This window comes from Paramormyrops kingsleyae, chromosome 8, assembly GCF_048594095.1.
Source record: "Paramormyrops kingsleyae isolate MSU_618 chromosome 8, PKINGS_0.4, whole genome shotgun sequence".
Classification (NCBI taxonomy): Eukaryota; Metazoa; Chordata; class Actinopteri; order Osteoglossiformes; family Mormyridae; genus Paramormyrops; species Paramormyrops kingsleyae.
In genome coordinates this window covers 8,233,371-8,261,000 of record NC_132804.1, presented here as the reverse complement: position 1 = coordinate 8,261,000, position 27,630 = coordinate 8,233,371, and the positions used below count along the sequence as shown (strand labels likewise).

The following is a 27,630-nucleotide window of genomic DNA, read 5'->3' as shown; positions in this document are numbered from 1 at the left end:
TACGCTGTTCTCTGACTGGGGTCACTCAAGGACGCTCAGTTACGCTGTTCTCTGACTGGGGTCACTCAAGGACGCTCAGTTACGCTGTTCTCTGACTGGGGTCACTCAAGGACGCTCAGTTACGCTGTTCTCTGAATGGGGTCACTCAAGGACGCTCAGTTACGCTGTTCTCTGACTGGGGTCACTCAAGGACGCTCAGTTACGCTGTTCTCTGACTGGGGTCACTCAAGGACGCTCAGTTACGCTGTTCTCTGACTGGGGTCACTCAAGGACGCTCAGTTACGCTGTTCTCTGACTGGGGTCACTGAAGGACGCTCAGTTACGCTGTTCTCTGACTGGGGTCACTCAAGGACGCTCAGTTACGCTGTTCTCTGACTGGGGTCACTCAAGGACGCTCAGTTACGCTGTTCTCTGACTGGGGTCACTGAAGGACGCTCAGTTACGCTGTTCTCTGACTGGAGTCACTCAAGGACGCTCAGTTACGCTGTTCTCTGACTGGGGTCACTGAAGGACGCTCAGTTACGCTGTTCTCTGACTGGAGTCACTCAAGGACGCTCAGTTACGCTGTTCTCTGACTGGGGTCACTCAAGGACGCTCAGTTACGCTGTTGTCTGACTGGGGTCACTCAAGGACGCTCAGTTACGCTGTTCTCTGACTGGGGTCACTCAAGGACGCTCAGTTACGCTGTTCTATGACTGGGGTCACTCAAGGACGCTCAGTTACGCTGTTCTCTGACTGGGGTCACTCAAGGACGCTCAGTTACGCTGTTCTCTGACTGGGGTCACTCAAGGACGCTCAGTTACGCTGTTCTCTGACTGGGGTCACTCAAGGACGCTCAGTGACGCTGTTCTCTGACTGGCTCTCTGGCTGGCTGGTCTCTCTTCCCGTCACTGCCACACGCCAGCGCCATACTCTTTTCTTTGCTGAATTATAGAAAACGCATCGACGTTTCTTTTTCCTTCCCAAATCTGGGAGTGTTGCTCAATATCGAATTAGCTTTGCACCACAGCTGGTTCACTTCAGCTCTGTTTTGTTAATGGACATGCATGCAGTAGCACAGCAAATGTGTCTGTGGTTACTCTGGGCCAAGCCGTCTCTCTCATATTTTCCTCCGGGGGCTCCCCACACACTGACCACTCATTAGCATCAGGGGGCTGATTTGTATCTCTGTGCCCCCCCCCACACACACATTCTATATTCGTGGCTCTGCTTCCCCATCATTTATCATGTTGGCTCAGCAGCATTGGACTGACAAGTTTTGGATTGATGGAGGTATTGTGAGTGTGTGTATGTGGGGGTGGGGTGGGGGGGGACAACGGGGGGGGGGGGGGGGGGGTGTTCGGGTGGGGAAAGAAAGTGAGAGAAAGAAAATGCAAGATGGTGGACATTTCCGATGCTGTCAAAAGCGAGTGACTCAATCAGAGGTCAGTGAGTAGCAGATGGGCTGAGCTATAAAAGCCTTGCATCATCGCGGGCACCTGTAAACACGCCGTGTACGTGGCAGAGCGAAGCACATCCCATTGAAAAAAAGCCGTCAGCAGCTGATTATCCCCGCTGTTCCCAGGGATAATAAATCCAGCGGGCGCCATCTCGATCCTCACGACTTGCTAATAAAGTACAATATGGACGCCCAGCTTGACCGCGGAGAGGAATGGCAGCGTGCCCTTCTGTGCAATCGCGTTTCCCTGTGTTGGCTGGTGGCTGGCAGCTTTGCGCAGACGCTGACTGTCACTCCTGGCTGTGTGCATGATGCAGTCAGATGGATGGGGGTGGGGTCGGGGGGGGGGGGGGGGGATGGGGTTGGGGAGGCAGTGTTGCCTTGATAATAGGATGGGCTGCTTTTCTGCTGGATGATCTGCTCCCCAGTAACATGCTGCTTTCTCTGAGGTGAGGACATCTAGACGCCCCCCCCCCACCCCCAGCTCAAGATATATGTAAAAGGCACCCCCTAGTGGTCATAGAAAGAACTGGGTCAACTGGAAAACCCGAACACACTCTGGGTGAAGCTCTAAGATCCCTCAAGGCCTACTGAACATCTGGGTGATGAAAGCTGTTGTGTCTCCTGACATGAGGACTGAGAACTGAGAAAGGGAGCAGGGGAGGTAGAGAGGGACCTGAGAAAGGGAGCAGGGGAGGTAGAGAGGGACCTGAGAAAGGGAGCAGAGGAGGTAGAGAGGGACCTGAGAAAGGGAGCAGGGGAGGTAGAGAGGGGCCTGAGAAAGGGAGCAGGGGAGGTAGAGAGGGACCTGAGAAAGGGAGCAGGGGAGGTAGAGAGGGACCTGAGAAAAGAAGCACTCCTCTACTTCCGAGGTCTCGTGTGTCCCAGCAGCCAGAGGACACCTGTCAGGGACCCCAAGCTGCAGAAATATTCATGACCATAGAAAATGTAACGGAAGTTCAAACTTCCATCTATCTGGCTGTCAAAGCAAATCTGTAGACACATCTAGGTGCCGTCTCCAGTCACACATACACGCCTCGCCCACCTCTGCAGGCACACTGGAAGTTCAGTTCCTTCCACACTGTATTCTTTCATTTCTAGCCTACTGGCGTCCACAGACAAACTAGCAGGCAGACAGCAGGAACTTGCCAAATCTACACCATCCTTGTTTCCAATGCCCTTGCGGACCCGTCCTCCTACGCTCCACTCCACTCACGCCATCCAGCTCCACCCCAGTGATGTCATTTCCTCACCTTTCAGAGGTTTAATAGTCTTTATTCTTCACACCTCTTTGTGTGACTTGGGGGGGGGGGGGGGGGGAGCAGAATGTGACTTAAAGGAAGCATGAAAAATTCATCAGGTGCTGTAAACACTCATTCTGATGCAGCACGTACAAATCAGCTTAAGGCCCGCGGAAGCCGTAAATAATTATCTCTGCAGATTTCATTAATAAATGCTGTTCACCCTTCTATGGAAAAAAAAAACAAATAGAATTTATCTCATTAGAGGAATACTGGTCTCTTTTTCCAGAGTAGGGTGGGGCTCTGCAATAAACAATGTGACAGAAGGACTCAAGTTGACTGTGTCTTATAACAAAGATAACACTGAATTCATTAAAAAGAGAGAAACCTCCTCATCTGAGCGACATTCTGCAGTGAGCCAGCCCTGGTGCAGTGGATGAATTTTAACATACAACTGAGGAGAACTGGGCCGGTTTAGAAGGCCAGCAGGTTTGGCTCAGCCTGTGTGTTTATCGCCAGCCGACTGCATCCTCATGTTCTGTCGCTGTTTATCTAAAGGCAGACACACGCATCCCCGAAGTGAACACAGAGCTGCCACTGTGATTTAAAGCCTGAATCTTGGAGCCTAATGAGTCCTAACTATAGATCAGGTGTGATTTTCTTCAGGCGGGACATGCACATGCTTACAAACAGCACAGACTCCCTCCCACACCATGGAAAAAAAGAGCCGGCTGACTTTGCAGGGATGTCCCCATAATGTCTGTTTTTACATTTTGCTGCCTCGTGGGGATAGGACTAAACACCTCAAAATTCCTTCCTGCTTGCTGCCAGAAGACCATTATAAATATGATGGCCCCTTCCTGTGGGGATTTATTTTGGCGCTCCGAGACCCAGGGAGCTGCCTAGTGATAAACACGAGGGGGCCTTGGCCATGCAAGGGATGCTGGGATATGGCTGCTTCCTCATTTATCATTACACAAAAATTCCCAACTGAGAGGAGACAGAAGTAGACACTGGAGCAGGAAGAAAAACTGGAAAAGAGGGACAGAACTCAGCACTAATTATGGGAGGGAGAATATTTACAGAGATGGAGGTTAGATGCTTTAGATATTACCATGCTATCACTCAAAGGCAACCTAGATCTACAAACTTTCAATGTAGAGTAGAGGTGCATTCTGGGATGTGGCCATGCAGTGTACTGTATGTGTTCCTTGCTGGGACGTCACTGACCTCAGTGATGCGGGGGTTGGTGCACTTGACGTTCCGGGCGGACAGGTCGAGCCAGCGGCTGCTATAAGGCGGCCCGGGGCAGTGATGGCGCAGGGTACAGCGGCCCTCGCCACTGCACCAGCCGCACTGGAACTTCCTGTCCACCTTCAGGCACTTCCCGCAGCTGTAGCGTTGCGCCGTGCACTTGTACAGGTGCACTGTGGGACGGAGGGGGAGGGGCAACATTAGAACACACCCAAACAGACATAAGCCACTCCCAGTAGGGTCGGATTTTAAAATTATTAATACACTTCTAAAGGGGGGGGGGGGGGGGGGGGTATTAATGCCAAATACCCATCTAACACTGCTGATCTTCACCATGACAACAAAAGCACCCCTGCGTGTCTTTAAACAGCTGCTCTACAGATTTTTTCCTCTGTTTCTTTTAAGTGTTTCGGTTGAGATAGCAGCCTCATGCCACTCACCATTACTATGTTATTTTATTTTTTTGCACTACAATTGCTCATGTCACACTAAGAGGACAAAACACTCTTCCAACGACTTCAGATGTGACTTCAGAGATAACTACAAAGTCGGTTCTTCCAGTCTTGACCTTGAAGTTACCATGATGCAGTGTAATTTAATTACTGTGAGGAAATGCTTTCCTTCTATCCAACGCCATTCCAGTGCTATGCTGTAGATCAGCAAAGCACAGTCCACAGTCCTTGTCCATCAGATGGACAGAGTGTAAAGTTTTTGAAAATATTTCAATCGGCACCCGATCAACACCTGGACTGACTTTAAAAACACCAAACTCAGTGAAGACCTTAAAGGGAAAATGCTGCCGTCACAGATTCAGGTTCTTCAGGACCAGTTTTATAGGTTACTGGAGTCAACTGTATGAAGAACACTGGCACCTTCTCCAGTTGGCTTCCAGAACCCATGCTTCACATGGACGACTGCGTTCCTGTGGCCACTTTCTCACCAAATAAATTCAAAACCATTTTCCTCTATAATAAATAGCCTCCATTTTCAGCGCTTCGCCTCCTGAATGCAGTGTTTATAAAACACGTGATTGTGAGGGCGAAGCGCTGTGGGAACAGGTGGACTGGGCCGTACCTCTGATGTTCTCGGGGTTGTCGATTACGAAGTTGCCGTTCCACACCACGGAGAAGTCCACCAGCAGGTCGCCGATTTTCATGCCCTCGTAGGTGTACTGCGGGGAGGCAGAGATGGCGGAGGCTTCACGGATTGGGCTGCTATCCGGGGGCCCCGTGTGCCCATCTGTGCCAGTGCACGGTGCCAGGTGTGCAATTGGATATTATCGGGGATCACCGCGGGTGGTGACTAATGTGCCATCGCGCAGTCGTGCCACAGGGGTGTATTGATGCAGCTTTAATGTCAATAGCGTGTAATCTTACCAGCACTTCCAAAAGGGTAACCTGTGGTAATTAAACTCCCTGAATCTGGATGAAGTGGGGGGAGAAGGGTGGGGGGGGGGGTGACCTACTGAATAATGAATAATGACCCAGCGCTGCCATCACAGCGTGTCTCTCTTGGGCAACCTCGGGAGAAAGGAGGGACTAGATTTATCCAGTTTGTGATCAAAGCAGGGCAAACTGGTGGCGGGGGGAGTAGTGGGGGGGGGACTGAATCTGCCACTTTTGGAGGGAAATGAAGGACTCTAAGCAATCCCAAACTCTGATTGGCTTAAGAGGGCAGGCAGAAGGGGCTAAGGTGGGCTAAATGGTGTAATCAGCTCCACAGGAAAGGACCCTCATGCTGAATTATTGACTGACAGCTGAAACTAAAGAAGAATAGTAAGGGCATGCGAGTGAGACTGTTACCAGGGGAGCAGGGTCCTTACCGAGCTGTTCTGGCACTGCACGCTAGAGCTGTTGAAGCGTAGGGCGGGCACGCGGTGAGCCACCCCCTGGATTTGGAGAACGCACTCATACCCGCGCTGGCCCGACTGAGGCTGCGGCAGGTTCTGAGCCCGCAGCGTGATGGGTCGCACCTCGCCGGCTGGAATCAGCAGCTCTCCGGACCGTACCACCTGAGGGCACGCCTGGGGGGGGGGGCACAAGGACCGGTCACCGTGGGAACATACACAGCACACACCGTCACTAAAGACCGTCATCCAGGAAGGAATGTTATACTTATCCGCTCACAGCCAGTGAGGAAACAAATTTGCCAGCACATGATCCAGTCCCCAAAGCCTGATCCACAGTTTCAGCAAATCTACGCTGCCCTTCAATGTCTGATTCACAGCAAATAAATTAGCGATCTCAGCCATCAAAGAAATCTACCCTGCACAAGCTTACAAAAAAAGCCAAACAAAGAAAATCTAAAGTCAAGGCAAGTCTCAGACTTTAGGATACGTAGGGAGGGGTCTGTATATTACCTGGATAACTAGGAACTCCTTATATTCATTACCATAGTCGGTAGCATTAAATGCGAATGTGTGTAGTCTGGTTTCTGAATTTCCCCCCCAGGCAGAGCTAACCACGACAATGCTAGTTGGTAAATTTTCTTTACTGATAATTATGACTGAACATCGTAAATGTAATTTATTTTTTTTGTTCAGTAAGTAAAGAGCCGCAAACACAAACCACTCACTATCTGAGTGTATGATTCTTATATACGCATTTAACTGTATTACCTTGCTAATGCTGGAAGGCTAACGACACGACGGCTTGACGTAGCATAACTTGGTGCAGTTTAGCCTGGTGTAGCAGAACACAGGTTAGCGTAGCATATATCAGAGTGGTTTATATTAGCATAGGATAGCCCACGCTACCTTAGAGGAGTTGACACGTCCCTCCTGGAAAGAGCAGCTGCTCGGATCATGGGTACAGAGGTTGCGGTACTTGCACCAGTGGCAGCGGAAAGAGCTTCTTACGCAGGAGATACACCTAGAAGATGGGACACGTAGATGTAGTCATCATGGATCATGGAGGTTAACTTTGCCTGGAGATACACTGTAATGGGAGAGCCATTGCATGTGGCTGGGCTGGATTTCTGCCGAGTGCCGTTGCATGTAATTGATGCAGGTGGCTGTCCGAACACCCCCCCCCCCCTTGCCCCCCACCATCTGTCTCTGGGTGTCGCAAGCCTGCCGCAATAGGGAAACAGCTCACGAATGTGTGTCTGTACTTGCTGAGGAGAATGACCGTGGATTTCTGCGCAGTTGTGTTTATGTGTGGGTGGCGAGTGCGAGGGAGAGGTCAACCAGCTCGAGAGCCGCGAATGAGGGGAGACAGAAGAGGATGCGGACATGAAAGAACACGGCGTGCGAGTTAGAAAGTGCCTTCCAACTCTCCAGAGTTGGGCCCCGCATTCGGCGAGAAACACAATGACTCAACGGCGGAGCCGCTCGCGGATCGAAGTCCTTCATCGCGCTGGGAAGCTGGAGAGGGATGTTAAAGAGAACAGAAGGAGAGGTGTTTTTGGAAATGCGGGGAGCAGCCGGCTGTTTGAATCGAATCGCGAATCGCTACAAACAGAAGGTGACAGGAATGCCTAAAATGGCAGGTAACTACGGCGATGCCTCCTCCGACAGAGGCGATGAGCTTCAGACGCTCATCACTAGGACGTCCAATCGCTCGGAAAATCTTTGAGAATTCCAGGCAAAAATCCGGCTTGTTAGGGCCGTACGGGGCTGTTTCAGTCTAAGCTGCATGGTCACTGTGCATGGAGGGAGGCCTTACGGAACCACCAAGAAGAAGACAGAAGAAGCAGATACCCACGGTCATTCCTTCATTCCTTTATTGCATTAGGAGCTGGACATGAACTTCACTATGGGAAACAAACAGCAGAATCTTGCAGTATATTAAATACACAACCCAGTGACCCACGTGTCCTGGTTACTGCTGTCCCTTTAATTTGATGTTTGTTGTGGCCATTGCATTGCTTCCTGCTCTCATAGACTCATAGCTACCGCTGTTACTTAGCAGTCTCTGTTGCTGGCCTCCACATGTCCTGTATCATAATTAAGGGGGCTGGAACTCGGTCAAAAAGGGTAAACAAAAATAGTCTAATTACAGGTTTATATTGGTCTTAGGTTTTGTTGCATCAGCTGGCTGTAATCAATGCTGCACTGTTCGTAGGGTCCACAGAGAAGCCAGGCATTCTCACTGTACAGTGGGTGTGTTTTGGTGTGGGCTGTCATCATCACTGCATGATTGTGCCTTGTTAACTAACTCAAGTGTCATGTTTTTTTCTGTAATCTACAAATCAAAGGACCAGGATATCTGTATCCTGTTATTTTAGCTGATCGTGCATCACAAACTAGGCTAGCAAGATCTGTTGGTCTGGTCTGACCTACGTACGGTATGTTTATTTAGCTGGTCTAGTCTGAGATCTGCGGGTTCTGTCTGAGCTGAAGATCTGCTAGTGTGGTCGGATCTGTGTCTCTTGGCCTTCTGTGATCTGCGGACTGCCTGTTCGAAGGGGTCACTCACAGCTGGTGCACGCTGCAGTTGTAGAACTTGATCTCGGTGCTCGTCAGCATCTGTCCCGTTTCCATGGAGGTCAGCCGCAGTTCCACGCTGAACCAGTCTGGGGCGGAGAGAGGGAAGGGGGGGGACAGGACACCTGACACCAATGTCCATACAGCTTGCCGTATTTCCCCCCTGTGGGGCCCGCAGGACTGTCGCCCGCCCACAGCACTCTGAGTGGCTGTGCTTGAGTCTATGTGTGTCAGCGACCATCTGCATGAAGAGTCAGCCTAGGAGAAGCTCGACACAACGACAAAGATAGCAGAAAGCACAGGAGATGCACCATTCTCTTCCCCAAAAAATATCACTCACAATAGATAGACAGTCCTAAATGTACAGTTTTTTCAGTACTAGGAGCTGCTACTTTTTGGGAGGAGATCTTCTGGAAATCACTACTAATTTCTGACTGGATGATGACCATCATGTGACACTAAGTTAAGGTCAAAGGCATTGAGGCTGAGGCGCCGTAAAGGGGGGGGGGGGGGGGACCGTTAGAGCAATTCCAAGAGCCTCTGACTAACAGGGCCCCTACAATTTTTAAACCTTATTGGATTGATCTGGGTTGAGGGCCCAAAATTATACACTTTCATAGAGCCCCAAAATAATCAGTGATGGAAAATGACTCTAAATCTCCTGTTCATCGGGTCATGGTACTCTTACACAGGACATACGGCACTGAGGCCCATGTCGTGGGCTTGGGGAGCTTTCTGTCTCATCGCTTTTCACTGTTTCACTTGTCTCTAGGCTATGGGCTCTCTGTGGCCGTCACTGCCACCTGACTGCATTGGAGTTGGAGTCTTTTTTTTTTTCCCTCAAGTGCGGAGACACAGACAGGGAGGTAGGAGCTGGGAAGGCAGCGAGACTCTTGAAAAGGACATTTTTCCATTCACCGGGGAGGGGGGGGGGGGTGGCTTTGCCTCATGTCTCCGCACTGATTAATGCTTCCTTTCACGTGGACTGAAGGGAAGCCGGGTGTGAGCGAGTGAGTCCACCTGTGACAAGGACAAGCAGCCGATTTTCAGTGGGAGATGCCGCAGTACGGCAGGTGGCCTCCATACTAAGGACGCGAAAGGTGACCCGCGGACGGGCACTGCCCTTCCACTGCTCAGCCAGTGAAATGACAGGTTAGAGCCGAGGGTAATATACTGACCAAGCGGCAAAACACGCTGGACAGACAGACTGACTTGTTGATCTGCGCAAGGTGCTTGTGAGTGGAGCAGATGTGTAACAGACTACGTCTCCGACCCGGGGTCGGGGTCAGCCGTCCCTCTCGTTTCACAGCCTAGATTCAAGGATTAGCAGGCCACAGCAATGTTTTATTTAATGTTTTTTTTTTTTACTATCAAAATGACCCGATTGAAATGGGAGCTTAATTAGATCAGCTGAGAGCGGTTGTTAGAAAATTTCTGAAGTCCCTATAGAGCAGGTTCCTGAATCTGTCACCCGGCAACCAGGCCGGTCTACACCGGCCGGAGGCGGGGGGGGGAAACTGTTCCCTCTGGTGACACCCCAATGCTAATGCTAACGTGCCACTGAAAAACTCTGTTAATCCTCAGATTGCAAAAGATGTCTGGAAATATCCCAGCCTGTGATAGCATGTAGGTGCAAAATGAGAAAAAAATGCCATTAGAACCAGAAACTGCATTTATTGAAGAAATTTTCCAGCAAACTCCCACGTTGTGTGGGAAAATGGGACGCCCACCTTGAGTTATTGAGGAAAAATATCTACAGTCTTATCGCTGCAATAAAACATTAAACGGCATCTGTTGCCAGATTTTCTCTGCCAAGAGTTTGTTTGTATCATCTGGAAAGCGGAGTGTAACCATGCGACTGGCAGGTAGGGCGTCCCGAGAACGGCATGAAATGGCAGCTTCAGAATCATCCGCTTCTGGTACAGGGTGGGGCGGGGGCTATGGTGAAAAATTCTATCTTTATATCACTAAAATAACCGTGACTGTGTTTCCCTGCCACTCACACTTGTCACTTTGCTGCTTTTAACGAAAGATATAAGCACTACTCATTCTCTAAAAAGTTTGCCGGTTTAAATTTCTGGCCTGGTGGACCAATACACCTATATAACTTGATGTGAGACACCTTAAGTGATGTTCCAGGCCTTTCGTGTGTGTAAATGGCCTTTGGCCAATCACAAACGTGTATGTAGCGGGCGTTAGAACACTATAGACTGGGTCAGGGACTCTGCGCAACAAGCTAACAGTTTTCTGAATCGTTAGCGCTTTCGAGGAGAGGTTAGAGGTTTCGCAAAACAAATGTAACACTTTAGCCCAGTGAGAATGGCAGGTCAGCATGAACAGCGTGCGGATTCTGGAGGCTATAAATAATCTTGGGGGGGGGGGGGGGTCGCTACCCAAAATGGAATAAACAACCACGCTCTTATGAAAGTCAAGCTGGCGGTAAATGATGTTTTGTAATCTGCAATTAGACCCCGTTCATGCATATTGAAACGGGCCACTTCCTGACAGCGATGGCGGCAAGCAGCAAACTCGCACCTGAGCTGCGTGTCATCAATTAAACAAAATGCTCATAAACGAACAATTTGGCAGGTTTTAACAGGGCACGTCCCTTAGTCAGATAAATGACGCGTTAATAATAACAGCACTTTTTGCTGTTCGAAAACGGGTCACCCTATGCTTTTCAAAAAAGGCACCCAGATTAAACTGGTTGGCATTTCTGCAGGTTGCCACAGATAAATTTCCTGCATGTACACATCAGTTTATCTGGTTGCTGAAGAGATATTATGTAATTATCCTCCCCCCACCTCACACACCAACACCCCCCGCCCCCAACACACACATACACAAAGTGAGAAAACATTATAAGGACCTTGTAGGATTTGATCCCTGGGCTCACCTTGGTCTTTGGGAATGACCGGAATATCCTGAGCTCCTGGGGACATGCAGGTGATCAGATCCCCGCTCACCTGACCTCGGGCCTCTGTCAGGTTCCCGAAAGAGCAAGTAACCCCTGCGGAGAGGTCCGGGACTCCACTAACTTTCACCAGGAGCTGCGGGAGAGATGGTTCTGGTCAGTATTCTCCTTCCACCCCATCAAAGGAAGGTCTTTGTCCCAGCCAGTCTTATTGCTACATGTACATCATACTAGACAAATGCCCATTTATCATTCATGTGGAGCAGGAATGTGTTGCATTCATTTTCAAAATTTATTGGCAAAATAGAGCCCCGGTGGAGCACCTTCCTAGAAAACTATGTCCCATTCGAATACGGCAAAGAAATGCTAATCTTTGCTGGTGCTTCCATTAAAATTTCCATTATAAAGTATAACTTAACACTGCAACCTCACGGATCCGATCTTTTGTTAGCTGCCCGAGCAAGACTGATACCATTTAATTCTCCTGCTGCCTCGGCAGACTTGCATGGTGCCACGTTTAGGGAGCGAGATCTCAGCTGCCACTGTGACGGCACTAGGAGGAGCGCGACTGGTGCACCGAACGAGGGTCATTAAATATTCACAGCGGCTGCGTGTTGACGCCGTATACAGGCGAGCGAGCGGACACACATATGTGCATGCATGCACACACCAGCACTCTGCTAGCATGCTACACTATCTGCTAATATTTTGTACCACCTTGTTAGCGAACTGGAGGATTTCATTTTAGGCTCGCCTGCAGCGGGACGCTGGTTTTCCGTAACGAATCCACGCATTCCGTGATGCTACTCTCGGCACTCCGACAAAGGTCGCTTAATTAAATCTGTGCTCTCCGCCGCCTATTTCCTCTTGGCAGGGCTCTGTTGTCATGGTGATCCCCATCCAGTGGGATGTGGCATTTGCAGGGTGACCCCCTTGTGGTACCAGGTTTGTCCGTTTCATGGAAGGAGGAGGTATGTCTAGACCCACAATGCATTGTCACGCGAACACCTCAGTCTACTTCAGCTCACTGGTACTAGTGCCAGAGAAACAGCCCAAGTCCAGTGATCACAAGTTCCACACACAGATGCATCAGCTGATTGGCCGATGGAGATTTTTAATTTTTTGACAAGCGGTCGGTGACGGAGTCCAGGTGACCATCGGGCGAATCGACTTGTGCATGTCACAAACCAGCCAACTAGTACACACTGGTGTAAAACTACACACATAAGGCGCTTTCACACCAAAATTCTGGAACCTGGTCCTGATTTACAAGTCCTTGGGCTCTCTCACCCCGAAACTTGCTATGCTTAATAAGCAAGGGAAATGCAAAAAATTTGCAGGTTAAACTTCATACATAATTTCATACAAAACTACACCTCTATACTAAAACAATGGATAAATAAGCTGTTTTGTTAGATATTTGTTAGTTATTTGGGGAATCGATCGTGATCAAAATGGGATGCTGCCTTTTATTTATATTTTACTTATATGATGTGTGACAATATCAATTATTATTATTATTATTATTACATGATTCTTATTCAATCTGGCCAGCAGATCGATCTTTCATCAATTAGAGCTGGCAAGTTGGCACCTGCAAATATTAGACAAAAGTATATTGGTTAGCGATCAGATTTTCTGATGCATAAATATGGGGATGCAAGCAAAAAATGTATTAATTGATGCATTAAATGTAATTCAGGTACAAAAATGGTTACATCTGCTCAATTCTTAATTTGCTACATTCCGTTTTTCTGCACTTCCGCGTAACTTCCGTGTTAGTGCTTCTGGTTAAGCAATCGGCAAGCTATTGCTGTAAGCGCTTCTCCAGCAGTTTGTGTTCAAACACAAAGTACCTAGTCTGGAGTAGGTACCAAAAAAGGGTTCTGGAACTGCCTCCGAGGAACTACAATCGGGCTGAGTTCCTGCGGTGTGAACACAGAAAGGGACCTGATTACAGAAAAAAGTTCTGGCAGTGTGAAAGTTTTGGACACCTATAGCGTCAGATTTAAATTTCACGTTCTTAATGGATGTTTTTGTCCAAAGCAACAGCAAGTGATGAAAATTTGGAGTCAGAGAGAAGGATCAGTTCACTTGGAGCAGTGATGAAACCTTCCTTATGGTACCAATGATGTTATGATCTATCTGCTGGAAACAGGATTTAAAACCACAACCTTCAAAACATGGGTATAGATCCCTAATCCACGGAGTCACACACCACCTGCACACACACCCATACACACCAACGCACAAAAAAACCGACAGTCAACAGCACAAATAATTTACAGTGACACTTCATCACACACGCGTAAGAATAATTGTTGTTTGAAGGCAGCAAGGAAAGAGAAGCATACTGGGTAGAACGTGCTCCATATAATAGTCTTGCCCCAAGGAATGCTGGGAAGTATAGATAAACAGCAGTTGATTTCTGTGTTGGGTAAGAAGGAGTTCAACAGCAGCTACTCCCCCGAGATCATAAAAATGTGCTGGACCCCCCCACCCCCTCCCCCAGGAGCATCAGAATCGGGGCCCACATACAAAGAAGCATCAATGACAAACGAGGCCAAACTGGGGAAGGAGACCCGGATTGGGCACAGGTGGTCCTCTGAGGGGCAGCCCTGTGTCGCAGCTCATTACGGAACGAGCGTAACAGACCGAGAGGGTCGTTTGAAGGAGGCACGCAGATCACTTCCTGACATTTTGAGAGCGAACAGGGACCAGCAGGACAAGTGGCGGTATCGGGGCGTGGAGACGAGCCCTCGGTGGACGGGGGAGGGCAGCTCATCGACTTCACGGCAATAAAGTAACACACGGACAGGGAACCTGTTTGTCCAGAACATTTCGGCTAATAATGGCCCCAGCACTATGAGCCATGGACTGCTTGCCTGAGTCCCATGAGGGGGTATGGGGGGGGGGGGGGGGGTAAGCTGTTAGACCTCTGAAGGAAAATGTGGGGTCAAGCTAAGGTTAAGGATGGGTGTGGGTAATAGTGGGGAGATGGTTAGGGTTAGGGGAGGGTGTGGGTGAGGACAGGGAGGGTGAGGACTGGGGAGGGTGTGGGAAGGGAGAGTGGTCAGTCATCATTCTGACAAAAGTGGAATTGTCCATTATCCTGGATCCTGTCATTAATTTGACTCATTACCAGTGAACTGGCCTGAATTTAATGTAATTGCACATCTGAAATAATCCAACCGCCCCTCACTGGATCTGGTCTCAGAAAGGCCATCAGACTGTGGTTTGAAACAACAACTGTGTAAAGACAGCTGTCATCATCATAAGGTCACTTGTGTTTGTGAAACTGGCTTGAGTTTGGCTGGTGATACTGGTCATGAGGTGACATGGCATGCATTTCAGGTGAGGTTCTGACACTCTGTCGCCACCAGCATTCCCAGCACGAGATACAGGGCCAGACTGGGAGGCTTGCGGAGGCCAGGAATCCCAACTGTACAGCCATGCAGAGTTTGTTGTGCACACATGCACTGCACTCACAAACCCACAGAAACTATCTAACACAATCTTACACCTCAATAAAAATAAGGGGCAAATATTTTAACGTTTTCATCGAGGCGGGGGGGAGTGGATGATGATGTGATTTGTGGAGTGGGTGGGTGGTATTAAACACTGTTGTTTCAAAACAAGACATAGCTTTTTGTTTTTAATTTTTCAGTGTGGGACAATCCTGTAATATATCACCCAAAATAAAAAAATAAATAAACAAGCAAACTAGATAGATAGATGGATAGATGGATAGATAGATAGATGGATGGTCGGATGGACGGATGGATGGTGGGCAGAGGGAGGGTGGTTCACCCACTAATGTGGAGCACACGTTTTGCGTGGTGAATCAGGCCCTGTGTTGCTCATCAATAAAATTTGTTTTCGCAGCATCATCTGTTTGACAGGTGCGTCACCAAAGTCCATAACAGGACTTAATGTATGGCCGTTAAAACCGATAACGGACCAGGTGCCAAAAGTGTTTCTGCGTTGCCGTTGATGTCATGGCAACTGTACTATTTTTTTCAGTGTAAGTATTTGATCAGTCATTAATGTATTTATACATGATGTTTATGTCAGTACGATATGGATGCGTGGGTCTCACAGGGATGCGGGATCATGACGGCCACATTATACCAGGAACTGAGAGGTATAGCGAGGGACCGATCCACCTACACGTTTGCCACTACAACATCTAGCTTGTTTCATTGTCCGATTATTTACAGGTCTGCCCTGAATGGCGGGCCAGGCCACCGGGGAATCTCCTGGTACTCCCATTGGCTGGGTCGGGCCTATGGAAATGGGCGGAGTTAACGAGCCTGGTCAAAGCCGGTCAGAAGGTGGATCTCAATGTCGGATCGTTTCTCATCATTGCTAATTACTACTGGAGTTAAAAGATAGTATTAAAAACACCAACTTAATATATATGTCCACACTGGTTAAGCTGTTAATAATAATAATATTAAGAGATAACAACAACAACGACAATAATAACAGTAATAATAATAATAGTAAACTAACAAATAATAATAAACATTAATAAAAAGATGCTGGTGCAGTTTGCTGATTCATGCTAACTGACTGGGACTCACTGGGATGCTGGGCTCGGACACGGCGATGCTGTCAGGACGCACGCTCGCCGTCACGCACTGGCCGAGGGTGGAGGCGAAGCGCCGGGGCTCCTCCGCTCGTGGACACGCCTCCTTCCTTGAACACCTGTTGTGTGGGATGTGGGGGGAGAGACGCACAGCTGTCCAGATATGCTCACAGAAAATAGATGGGTCTTGTGTGACACATACAATTTGCATATTTTAAATATTCGCTTAGTGGCAGGAAATTTAAGCACTATTTCTCTGCTATGTTCCGGTACTGTAAATGCAGCATTTTCACTGTGACCTAATCCGGGGTTTGGATAAAGCTGTAGGGTTGTGATGCCATGCGCTGTTCTGATGACCACCGGCATGGAGACAGAATGTGTAGAACCCACGGCCGTCCCTCCAGATGCCTGTTTAATAGAACCTCGCCAACACACTCCCAATCACTCCCAGTAGGAATGCGTTTGCTTCTGAATTTAAGACTCTGGCAATCACATCGTCAAGCATGTGATAGTTTGGGGGGATGCAATCTAATCTGTGACAAAGCGCTGAGTTGTGAAGATGGCTCTTGGATAGTATCAAGCAGGAACGGTTAACTTCTTTTAGAAAAGTCACGACACTAAGACACCTGTAATTAGAAAGAAAACCCTTGGGAAACAAATGGGTGGGAGAGGGGGGGACCAATTATATAAGCACTCGACAACTTTATATTGTTGCCATGGTTCCTCCAGACGGCCATTATCTCAGCCTGATTGTTTTTTTTTCCAATTTTCCTCTTAAGCTGCCATTATCTGAAACTCAGAGTGCCGAGCAACTCGCTCTGTTCCAAACCCGTCGTGTGCTGCTCCATTCCCAAACAATGGCTGCTCTTTGGTTCTGACCCGTCCTCTGCCTCAACCTTCTCCAAGCGCAGGGACATGCTTGATGAGTACTAGTGAGGGGGTGTCCGTGGACATGTCACCGTGGCCTGATAAATCAACTCCTGAATGATGAGCCAGGAAACACTGTAGCTCTTGACTTGCACACAGAAGATGTAGGTGCACTGAACCACTCAGAATCTGACCAGGATCTTTATCACGAGAAACCTTCACGCCTGATCAAGGTCAGGATCTCACTGGAAACAGAAATGGGTCTGGCAGAAAGTGATGGGAATGATGGATACCTGGAACATCTTGGCATTGAATAACCTGGATTTCAGATCTAGGTTATTCTACACTGCATATAAAAACTCTGATGTGATACCATTAGACACTTTCCTCAAAACCACACAGTGAATATGCTAGGTACATAAAATATATATATTTTCATGGGATGAGAACACAATTACAGTCACACTACATACTAGAACTGCCAAATCATTTTATCATTTTATCAGAGAGCCAGGTAACTTGATTTATCCAGTCTATGTAAACTGGTCTAACCATTGGAATTATGGGTAACACTTTAAAGTCAGACCACCATGTTTTTAGTAATTTATAAACACATTCATAATGGATTATAATGCATTCATAAAGCATTATAAACATGGCTATAAATATTTATAAAAAGGCATAACATATTATAGCCATATGTCTTTTGCATTATAAATGCTTTACGAAGCTCTCATCTATAATGCACTATAGATAGAATCGTGGTTTAAAATTCTGAGAAATTACCACAGGTTACAGAGATAACTGGCGCCTCCCTCTTGCACTGTAGTTGCTGTTACTTAATCCAAACTGCCATCACCCATCAGGTTCGGCCCCATTTTAACAAGCTTCTGAAACTATGACTGCAGAAAGAGAATCGGCTGATTGTGCTTCAGCTGATTCCCATGACAACACATGAGCTGTAAAATGGTCCAGCTGGCAAAAGAACAGCACCGTGTTTGCTGGTGGGATGGTCTATGGTCCAGACTTCTTGAGAACCTGCTGGTCCCCTCACAGCCAAGCGACTGATGAGATGCAAACACATGATTCGCCTCTAATGAATGTTTAATTATTGCTGTGGCTTGGTCCACAAGTGGGTCAGTAATGTTTGGTTACCGTTTGTATTAGGCTTTGGTAGCAACCTTCGTTATCCCCCATTCCTGGCAATTGTCTGGTGCTCACGTCTCACCTTCTGCAGGGAGGAGATCATTGCACCTACTTTGTCAAAGGGAATAGAGATATAATTTTGTCAATATCTGCCTGTGATTGCTACAGGGCCGCTACAGGACCACTACAGGACTGGTAAGGCAAGGAGGTAGTTTTAATCTGTTCTCGTCTACAATTTATTTGATAGTTCATTTTAGAGCAAGACTGTCAACCAACTCAATATCCAAGCAGCTGCTGCCTTTTATTGGATATTGGCTTGTAATATCAGCATGCAAGCCAGTTGCCTGGATGGTATAAAACATCCCTCGGGCAGAAGACTATGAAGGATGCCGCTGTACAGGCGTGGAAGGGCTCTGGACTTTTGGTATGGGGCAGGAGATGGGGAGGAAAAAAAAACAAAATATAGATTCATAAAGTGCAGTAATGCATGGTGGGTGGAACCACCAGGAACCAATAAGAACAAAGAAAAATTCACCACCAAGTTAAGCGTTATTCTAATAGGCCCAGTTATGCCTTTTGTGGAGACACAAGATCTGCACACATTTCAGGTTGCTGGGATCAGGTTGGAGATCCACTGTTAGACCAGACTGTATTACATAGACTCTCCCGGCTTCTGTGAGTATTGGCTACCCCCCCACACTCCCCATCCTGTTCTTGCCATTAATTCCCATTAAATCAGCGAGGACAGATGCTGGACGAGACATGCTCTCATTTCTAAGGCATTTCCCCCCATTCCTTGCTAATGCTTCTAAAACCCTGAATCGACACCCGTATCAGAAGACCGAGCATGTGGGATTAGTGGTCCCTCATGTTCAGCTGCAGTAGCCAAGGCCCACCACCAGGGGGCCTGAGACTGCCAGGATCCTTAAATTTACTTAAGGGCCTTAATAGGACTAATGTGTGATGTTCAACAGAACAAATCCCCAAGGTTGTGTTTTTTTTTTTTTTTGTCGACCCTTCTGTCTTACAAATGGGGGTTTTTAGGACTTCTGAAACAGCTCAAAACTATTTGAGCAAATATCTGTCTTTTGGATCATTAAACCATCCACTTCAGCCTGGATAATCTAAATCTTATAGAACAGAACTTTCAGCTCTATCAGTGCACACAGTGACTGAAGAAAGGGTGATTGATGGGGTGTAACCACGGTAACCCACGGCGAGATGGGAGACTCACATGTTGTGCAGGACGCACCAGCCGCAGTGGGGGTCCCCTGAGCTGAGGCACTCACCACACGTCCCGTACTGCGCACACCACTCGATGGGCACCTGTGACACCTGCAATGTAGCGACATCATCAGCTCGGCATCTGCACACAAACATGATGTCATGAAAAAGCATGAGGTCATTCATTAGAAAGAATAGGAGCCAATCATATTTTTGCCCCAAAATACTGATTGAGCTGTAAAAAAAATCCCTGCACTTTTTAATTCTACCTATGATCAGCCCAACTGGTCGGCTTTAACTCACAAGCCAATCAGCCAATCGAAGCCAGCTGCTCGTCATTAATCACCAGGTCTGGCTTGTTCCATCACCGTCCAGCTCATGGTGTACTATTCTATCTTTAGAGATGGGTTTTCGTTGCACCGGCACACACCCAGAGCTGAGTCAGTGTTACACACACACACACACATTGGATCTATTACCTAATCCATGCTTTGCAGTTCAGTTTAATGTGATGCAGAGGATTTAATGAACTATGATCAATGCATGTATTGTTTTCAGAAGCAACATTTTAAAACACAATTATGATTTTGCTATTTGTAAACACTAAGGGTTAAATGCTAAACATTGAAGAGCATATAAAAATTATGAAAAAACTAAAGTCAGACTAAAGTCTGAAGCGGAAGGCTTTTGACAAGGAGAGGGGAAAGTAGTCCAGAGTTTCCCAACTCAGTCCTCGGGGATCCGCAGACGGTCCACGTCCAGCTTCCATTAAGGAGCTAAAATGTGGACTGTTTGACTGGAAGCTGGGTAGGAGCAAAAGTGTGGACCGTCTGCAGGTCCCTGAAGACTGGATTGGGAAACACTGAAACAGAGCCTCAGACAGACGGTAGCTACAGCACGGAAAAGGCTAAGCTGTGGCCCATTCCACTTTTAACCTTCAGTACTAATCACACTTAAACCGTTCTGACTCATACCATGTCATTGTATTCCCAGGGTGGGGGAAGGAGTGTTGGACAGTCTATTATCTTTGGACTCAAACATATTTTCATTCTCCTTTAATCACTGATGTTTCAAGTCCTGAAACATTTCTCCATTTTCCTTATGTTACTGCATTTCTGTATTTTTACCCCCAATAACCTGCACATCACCTTTCAAGACAACTGCATTTGCCCTTTAATTGGTGCTTATTGAGACAGGCATGGCTAAGCCTATAGATGTGTAAATGCCTCTGTCTAGGGTATGTGGACCACCTAGGCTGGAGTATTTCTGATCTATGAGAACTCTTCTGCTGATGACAGACATCAGCAGGCAACTGGAAGTGTCCAAACCGACATGCTCGCCTGCCTATTCACTCAGTAGGTGCAGAACAGCAGGGAACTGTGGGAAGAGACCAGCTGTGGCGTTTTGGCGTACTTGGGGGAGGGGGGGGGGGAACAGTTGTGCTCAGATTAGTGGCATTCATCAGACTCTGGTGCAGTGTGACGACGGCAGAGGGGTGTGAATGAAAGCACTTTTTCTGCTGGCTTGATACTCAGATGTACAGAAGGTGGGGGGGGGGGGGTCCTTTTAAAAAATAAATACAATGACCAGGAGACTCTAAATATTAAGCTGCAGCGAGAGGAGAAAGAGGCCCCATCACGATGGCCTGCACCCGCTGTGCCCCCCCCAGGCATTAAAACACCTGTAACAAAACCCTCAGCAGCACTCGGTAGCCAGCAGTGCTCATGCACGCATCAGCACCCAAGCAGAACATGGCGTTGGGCAACCCTGACCCACGGCCACCCAGCCTCACCTACGGGGATCCAGTCAAGCACAGCATCACTGCATGCTTGACCCGAGTTCGTGACCCCTCAAGGAACCCTGAGGAAGACATAAGGAATTCTGCCAACCCTGCCCAGAAAAGGCTGAAGGATTCCGGGAAGGGCCTTTTTAACACGGACACTGTGCCATCTGCGTGGTTAACCATGATCACGGGTCATTCTCGTCCCCGTGGCTCTCGGTTTTTTCGAAAGCGTCTCTGTTTATCCACTCAAGGTGACCGATGCCTCTTCATTCTTCATCCCGTTGAGTTTAGAGCTATAGTTTTTCTGATATAAGAAGTAGCATGGGAGGGATGGAGGACGTAGGAATGATTCTTTTCCATTGCGAATTAAGCTTCTTTAGGATCATGACTGCAAACCGGATTAGCGTCCTCTCCGAGGAAGGGGAGGTGCAGAGGATGTCAGTTGCATGTAAATGCATTAAGCCATTTGCAAATTGATTTTCTTTTTGTGGGGGATGGTGGGTTAGCACGAGGCACACGCAGTCTACCTCCATATTCCACACGCAGTCTACCTCCATATTCCAGACGCAGTCTACCTCCATATTCCAGACGCAGTCTACCTCCATATTCCACACGCAGTCTACCTCCATATTCCACACGCAGTCTACCTCCATATTCCACACGCAGTCTACCTCCATATTCCAGGAGTCTGTTAGGAATGTGGGCGTGGCCTCCATGTAGTTGCTGGTGTCACACAGGACCAGTGGTTTTTTATGGGGGGTGGGCAATATGGCCTCCACCCCACACGTACACCTTTGGCCTCAGAAGAGCTAAAGAAAGAGTCGGAAGAAACATCATGGTCAGTTATGCTCAGGGGCCTGACAGAACTGGACCGTGGGTAATATAACAGTCCTGTGAAACAGAATACTACCAAAGAACGTAACATATCTGGGAAAAATAGGGGAAAAAACCCCATGAGCAGTGAGACTAATCTGCGTAGCGCTCTCTCTCCTCTTCGCGGGATGAAAGGAGCGAGTGGCTGCGGCAGCTGCACACACCGTCCCTCGGCTGCACTGCTTTGCCTGGAGACTGTCTGCGCGGCAGGGAAAGTTGCTCAAGTTTCAGTGATTCAGACGTAGCCCCAGCTGAATGGGTGGTGCTCAAGAAATGGGCGGATGGACAGACGGGCAGGAAGAGATCACTTTCTCCCAGTCTCCCAGAGGTCTTTCCAGCGATTTTCTTTCTTTCCATGTGGTGCTTTTCAAGATTTTTTTTTCCCCTCCACTTTTTAAATGGATCAAGGGCTCTACATGAATCCCGCTCTGCTACAGAGCTGCTGTCACATGCTGCCCCAGCGCGACTAAAAGTTACTAAAGTTACCACGGCGAAATAATCAATCTTCAAAGAAGTATGGCGCGAACAGAAACACACACGAGATTAAAAAGTGTCTCAAAGCAAAAATTCACCACATTAGTCTGTTTTTTTTAATTTTGTGTGTCCGCTTGAGCATTGTTTTGATTAAACCTGGATACATTTCTCAGCCCTTTTCAACTATAAGTATCGCAGTCGTTCACTCATGTTCTTGTGTTCCCACATCCTCAGCAGCTGGGAATGAAAAGAGAGGAGTTCTTTCACGTCAGTCAGCTGCTTAGAGCAGTGTTTCCCAATCCGGTCCTCTGGGACCCACAGCCAGTCCACATTTTTGCTCCCTACCAGACTGTCCACATTTTTACCGGGAGATGGAAGTAAAAACGTGGACTATCTGTGGGTCCCTGAGGACTGGATTGGGAAACACTGGTTTAGAGCAGTGGTCTCTAAGCCGTTTACTTTGCGAGCAATTTTTATAAAGAGTCTTGGAAGCTACCATGTGATCACAATCGACCAGTTGGTGACCACTGGCCTAGAGCAGTGTTTCTCAACTCAGTCTTCGGGGACCCCTAGACATTCCCCATTTTTGCTCCCTCCCAGCTCCCTGTGAGACGGTCCACGTTTTTGCTCTCTCCCCGCTCGCTCGCAGGCAGCCCACATTTTTGCTTCCTGTCAGGGAGCTACCGGAATCTTGGAAGGGGACATCAGGCACACAGGCATGGAGAGAGCAGTAGGGGACAGTGGAGTGGGTGAGTGTCAAACAATATGGAATGAGGAGCAGAGGAGTGTGGTCCTCAAACGGCAGAGCAAACTGCAGGGGACTGTACACACGTGACACTCCAGCGACACGCGGCCTCTCACCTACAGTCACACCTTGACTCACCCCTGGCCGACCAAGTGTCCACATACCTTTAGCTCTCTGTCCCCCCTGACCCAACATCAAATAAGCAGAGAGCTGCTTCCAGAGATCCCTCAGGAGAGACTGGCACTGATCACTGAACCAGGGCTGGGGGGAATCTCCGGTGAATATGATTGGAGCAGGCAGCAGAATGGAGACGGGAGATACGCACTCAGATACCTCACTGCCAGTGTCACATATGATGGACAAGGAGGGGCAAGTCCATGGGCAAACCAGAGCTGGGAACCACCAGCTTAGGGTCACAATAGCCATTTTTGCATAAGAAGCACCAGACTGGCTTTTCCCCAAAGGGAGTGGACGTATTCACAGATTGCAATTACTGTAGTTCTGTAAATGCTGTTAAAATTCTACCTCTGTAAATGCCATGGTTATTACTATTGCTTTTGGAAACACTGTGAGCATTACTTCTGCTACTGTAAACAGTGTGATTATTACTTCTGTCTCTGTAAACACTGTGGGTATTACTATTGCTTCAGTAAACACTGTGATTACTACATCTGTCTCTGTAAAGACTGTGGGTATTATTATTGCTTCTAGAAACAATGTAATTATTATTTCTGCCTTTGTAAACACTGTGATTATTACTTCTGCTTCTGTAAATACTGTGATTATTACTTCTGCCTCTGTAAACACTGTGGGTATTACTATTGCTTCAGTAAACACTGTGATTACTACATCTGTCTCTGTAAAGACTGTGGGTATTATTATTGCTTCTAGAAACAATGTAATTATTATTTCTGCCTTTGTAAACACTGTGATTATTACTTCTGCTTCTGTAAATACTGTGATTATTACTTCTGCCTCTGTAAACACTGTGGGTATTACTATTGCTTCAGTAAACACTGTGATTACTACATCTGTCTCTGTAAAGACTGTGGGTATTATTATTGCTTCTAGAAACAATGTAATTATTATTTCTGCCTTTGTAAACACTGTGATTATTACTTCTGCTTCTGTAAATACTGTGCTTATTACTTCTGCCTCTGTAAACACTGTGATTAATTCTTCTGCCTCTGTACACACCTTGGTTATTACTTCTGCCACTGTAAACACCATGGTTATTTCTTCTGCCTCTGTAAATACTGTGATTATTACTTCTGCCTCTGTAAATACCATGATTATTACGTCTGCCTCTGCACACATCGTGATTATTACTTCTGCCTCTGTAAATACCGTGATTATTACTTCTGCCTCTGTAAACACTGTGGTTATTACTTCTGCCTCTGTAAACACTATGGTTATTACTTCTGCCTCTGTAAACACTGTGGTTATTACTTCTGCCTCTGTAAACACTATGGTTATTACTTCTGCCTCTGTAAACACCTTGGTTATTACTTCTGCCTCTGTAAACACTGAGGGAACTAATGCTGCCTCTTTACAATGATCAGACCGCAGTGAATTTGTTGAATATTAACACCCTATGGCCACAGAAAAGGGGTGCAAAAAAAATCCCATTCGCTGTAGTTCTTAAAACTGTTGTTTTAAGAAGGAGCTGTGCTGATTCTTTCCATCTCACTTATGAGATGACAGAAAGCTAGGGCTGTCTGTGAGAACCAGCTGCTTGATCTCTGAGAGACTAATTTCAGTTTTAGTGGGCCCCCAAAGTGAGTGTGTACATCAATAGGCAAGCTAATTAGTCTGTGCAAAAAAAAGGTGCATAAGAGACTGGTGAAGTGCATGTGAAGAAAGCAAAAAACAGATGTTCACAGATGTGTATGAAATACAACAGCAGTACAAAGGACCAGTGGACAGACACAGCAAAACTGATCTGTTGTTTTTATATCTTTCATAGACTGAATAGAGACAGGATGAGCTCATTATGGTTACTTAAAGTATTGGCTCATTAAACTTTAAAAATAAGTCTGATTTAAAACCCAATCAAGAGGCAACCAGTCCAGGATGCCCCCTGCCATGTGCTGTATGCTTCCGAGATTAAGTTCTAAGCCCCCTGCAGTTCTGGACTGGATATCTAGTTATAGAGAATGGATAAATTAATGGATGGATGGATATACCAAATGAGTGAGCAAAACAATCAAATAAAAGTGATTTGGGAAAACAGCCTCGCGTTAGCTAATTAACTTGACATGGAGATACTAGACTAGTTCTATTGATGCATGAGGCCAATACCGGGAAAACGAGCTCCGCGGCGTCGGGCCTGATCACAGAATTCCAAATAATCCATCAGCTGACAAACAAATCAACGTAAAAAGCACAACTAGCCTTTGGCTAATACCCTTCCACTGCTAACGAGGGCACAGTGTCAGATCACCGAAGATGTTAACAATTAGCATCTTGTCTTTTCTCACGACTGAGCAGGCTGTTTCCTTTTAAGAGTGGATGTGCCTGTAGACTCAGAAGAGACCCTGCAGGTGAGTACATATTACTCCATCATGCAGGTGAGTACATATTACTCCATCATGCAGGTGAGTACATATTACTCCATCATGCAGGTGAGTACATATTACTCCATCATGCAGGTGAGTACATATTATTCCATCATGCAGGTGAGTACATATTACTCCATCATACAGGTGAGTACATATTACTCCATCATGCAGGTGAGAACATATTACTCCATCCTGCAGGTGAGTACATATTACTCCATCATGCAGGTGAGTACATATTACTCCATCCTGCAGGTGAGTACATATTACTCCATCCTGCAGCTGAGTACATATTACTCCATCATGCAGGTGAGTACATATTACTCCATCATTCAGGTGAGTACATATTACTCCATCATACAGGTGAGTACATATTACTCCATCATGCAGGTGAGTACATATTACTCCATCATGCAGGTGAGTACATATTACTCCATCCTGCAGCTGAGTACATATTACTCCATCATGCAGGTGAGTACATATTACTCCATCATGCAGGTGAGTACATATTACTCCATCCTGCAGGTGAGTACATATTACTCCATCATGCAGGTGAGTACATATTATTCCATCATGCAGGTGAGTACATATTACTCCATCCTGCAGCTGAGTACATATTACTCCATCATGCAGGTGAGTACATATTACTCCATCATGCAGGTGAGTACATATTACTCCATCATACAGATGAGTACATATTACTCCATCTATGCACACATCCATTCATCCCTGCATTTCCCAAATGTCTGTTCTGGACTGGACAGGATCGATGGCCTTTTAATCCATTACTTGGCAAAACTCAGCTTTACTCGTATGTGAACATGGCCGCATCTCCTCTTTTAGGTCTTTTGGGTATTACAGTGACCTGAAACAGTCCCCCCCCCCCAGCAGGGGGCGGTGGCGATCAGCCAGTGAGATGGGACACTGCTCAAACCGCAGCGCTGGCTGACGACCAGGTCCGGAGATTGCCTGTATTATTCAGCTAATAATAAAGCTCTTCATCACCTTTTTTTTTTTGGGGGGGGGGGGGGCTGAGGACTGGATTGAGAAGCGCTGAGTTACAGTGACCAGATGGAGTCAGATGCTGAGTGGCTTCCTGTGGGTGACGCCAATGTGCTGCTGCCTCTGTGGTCTGGATTCGCTGCCCATTGGCAGCACGTCAGTGGCGGGCAGTGGAGCTCGGACGAGCCTGGCCGCCTCCTATAGGCGACCGTGGAAGCGAATCTCCGGGCGCTTCTGAAGCGGCCAAGAGTCGGCAAAGTCTGGGGGAGGCAGAAAGGCCAAGACGGAGTAGGCGAAGGGCGTCCAATCGGATGTCATCCGCCGAACATCTGGAGCACCTGTTAAAATTCAGCGTGCTATTCTGTCTGGACGAAGAAAAAGAAAATCTCCACATAGCAAAACCAATTAAAGCGAAGAATGGCAACTTCTTTCCATGAGTGTGCGAATGCGGTGTCAGCCGGTGTTTCCACTGTGAAAGTTGGTGAAAAAGTCTTTTCTTGTATGGCTTGGGCGTGCAAGGGGGGCACCTTAAAATGAGCAGGGCTTTGCTTCTGCACGTCAGAGCTGCCCCCGCTCCCTTTACGGGCCACCGATTCTACATCTGTTTCTGGTGAGAGGCGTCAAAAAAGAAAAAACTGCAAATGTGCTTCGTTAGGGGCCACGGTTTCCCGGGAGACCCGCTGCTGCGAGAATGACATCGCTCGTCTGTTTGAGCGACTGGCACTAAACCTTTGACAGCTTTCCCCGCAATTTGCAAACGTTCTCGGGTGCTGTTAAAAAATATATATTCAACATGTCACGTTGTTTCAAAAAACCGAGACATTTCTTTTCACTGGGGTCTATATCCGTATGAGTTACATGTAAGCGGCATCTGGCCAATCAGAAACAATCATATATCATATAGCAAATTCTGATTGGACATTTTTTAAATCCACCTGGCATGCCTGCAATGTTAACCAATCAGAATTCAGGCCAGGAATATTCAAGTTGAAGAAAGTGAGTAAGATACAGGTACTTTTTCTAACAGGAGCATGAAAACCATTTTTAACACTGAGCTGCTCCTTTCCTGCTGAGATAAAGGTTAAAGGTCAAAG

General features: G+C 47.3%; 1 protein-coding gene across 1 annotated transcript in view; it reads right to left on the bottom strand.

Moving 5' to 3' along the window:
* LOC111849400 (plexin-A2-like) overlaps positions 1–27,630 on the bottom strand; it is a 111,685-nt gene that overhangs the window by 33,875 nt on the left and 50,180 nt on the right. The window contains exons 5-12 of the mRNA XM_072715118.1: positions 19,112–19,212; positions 15,860–15,983; positions 11,256–11,409; positions 8,352–8,448; positions 6,689–6,803; positions 5,756–5,956; positions 5,008–5,104; positions 3,910–4,106 (exon numbers count right to left, since the gene is read on the bottom strand). Coding sequence (XP_072571219.1) covers positions 3,910–4,106; positions 5,008–5,104; positions 5,756–5,956; positions 6,689–6,803; positions 8,352–8,448; positions 11,256–11,409; positions 15,860–15,983; positions 19,112–19,212 — 1,086 coding nt within the window. The remainder of the gene's footprint in view (positions 1–3,909; positions 4,107–5,007; positions 5,105–5,755; positions 5,957–6,688; positions 6,804–8,351; positions 8,449–11,255; positions 11,410–15,859; positions 15,984–19,111; positions 19,213–27,630) is intronic.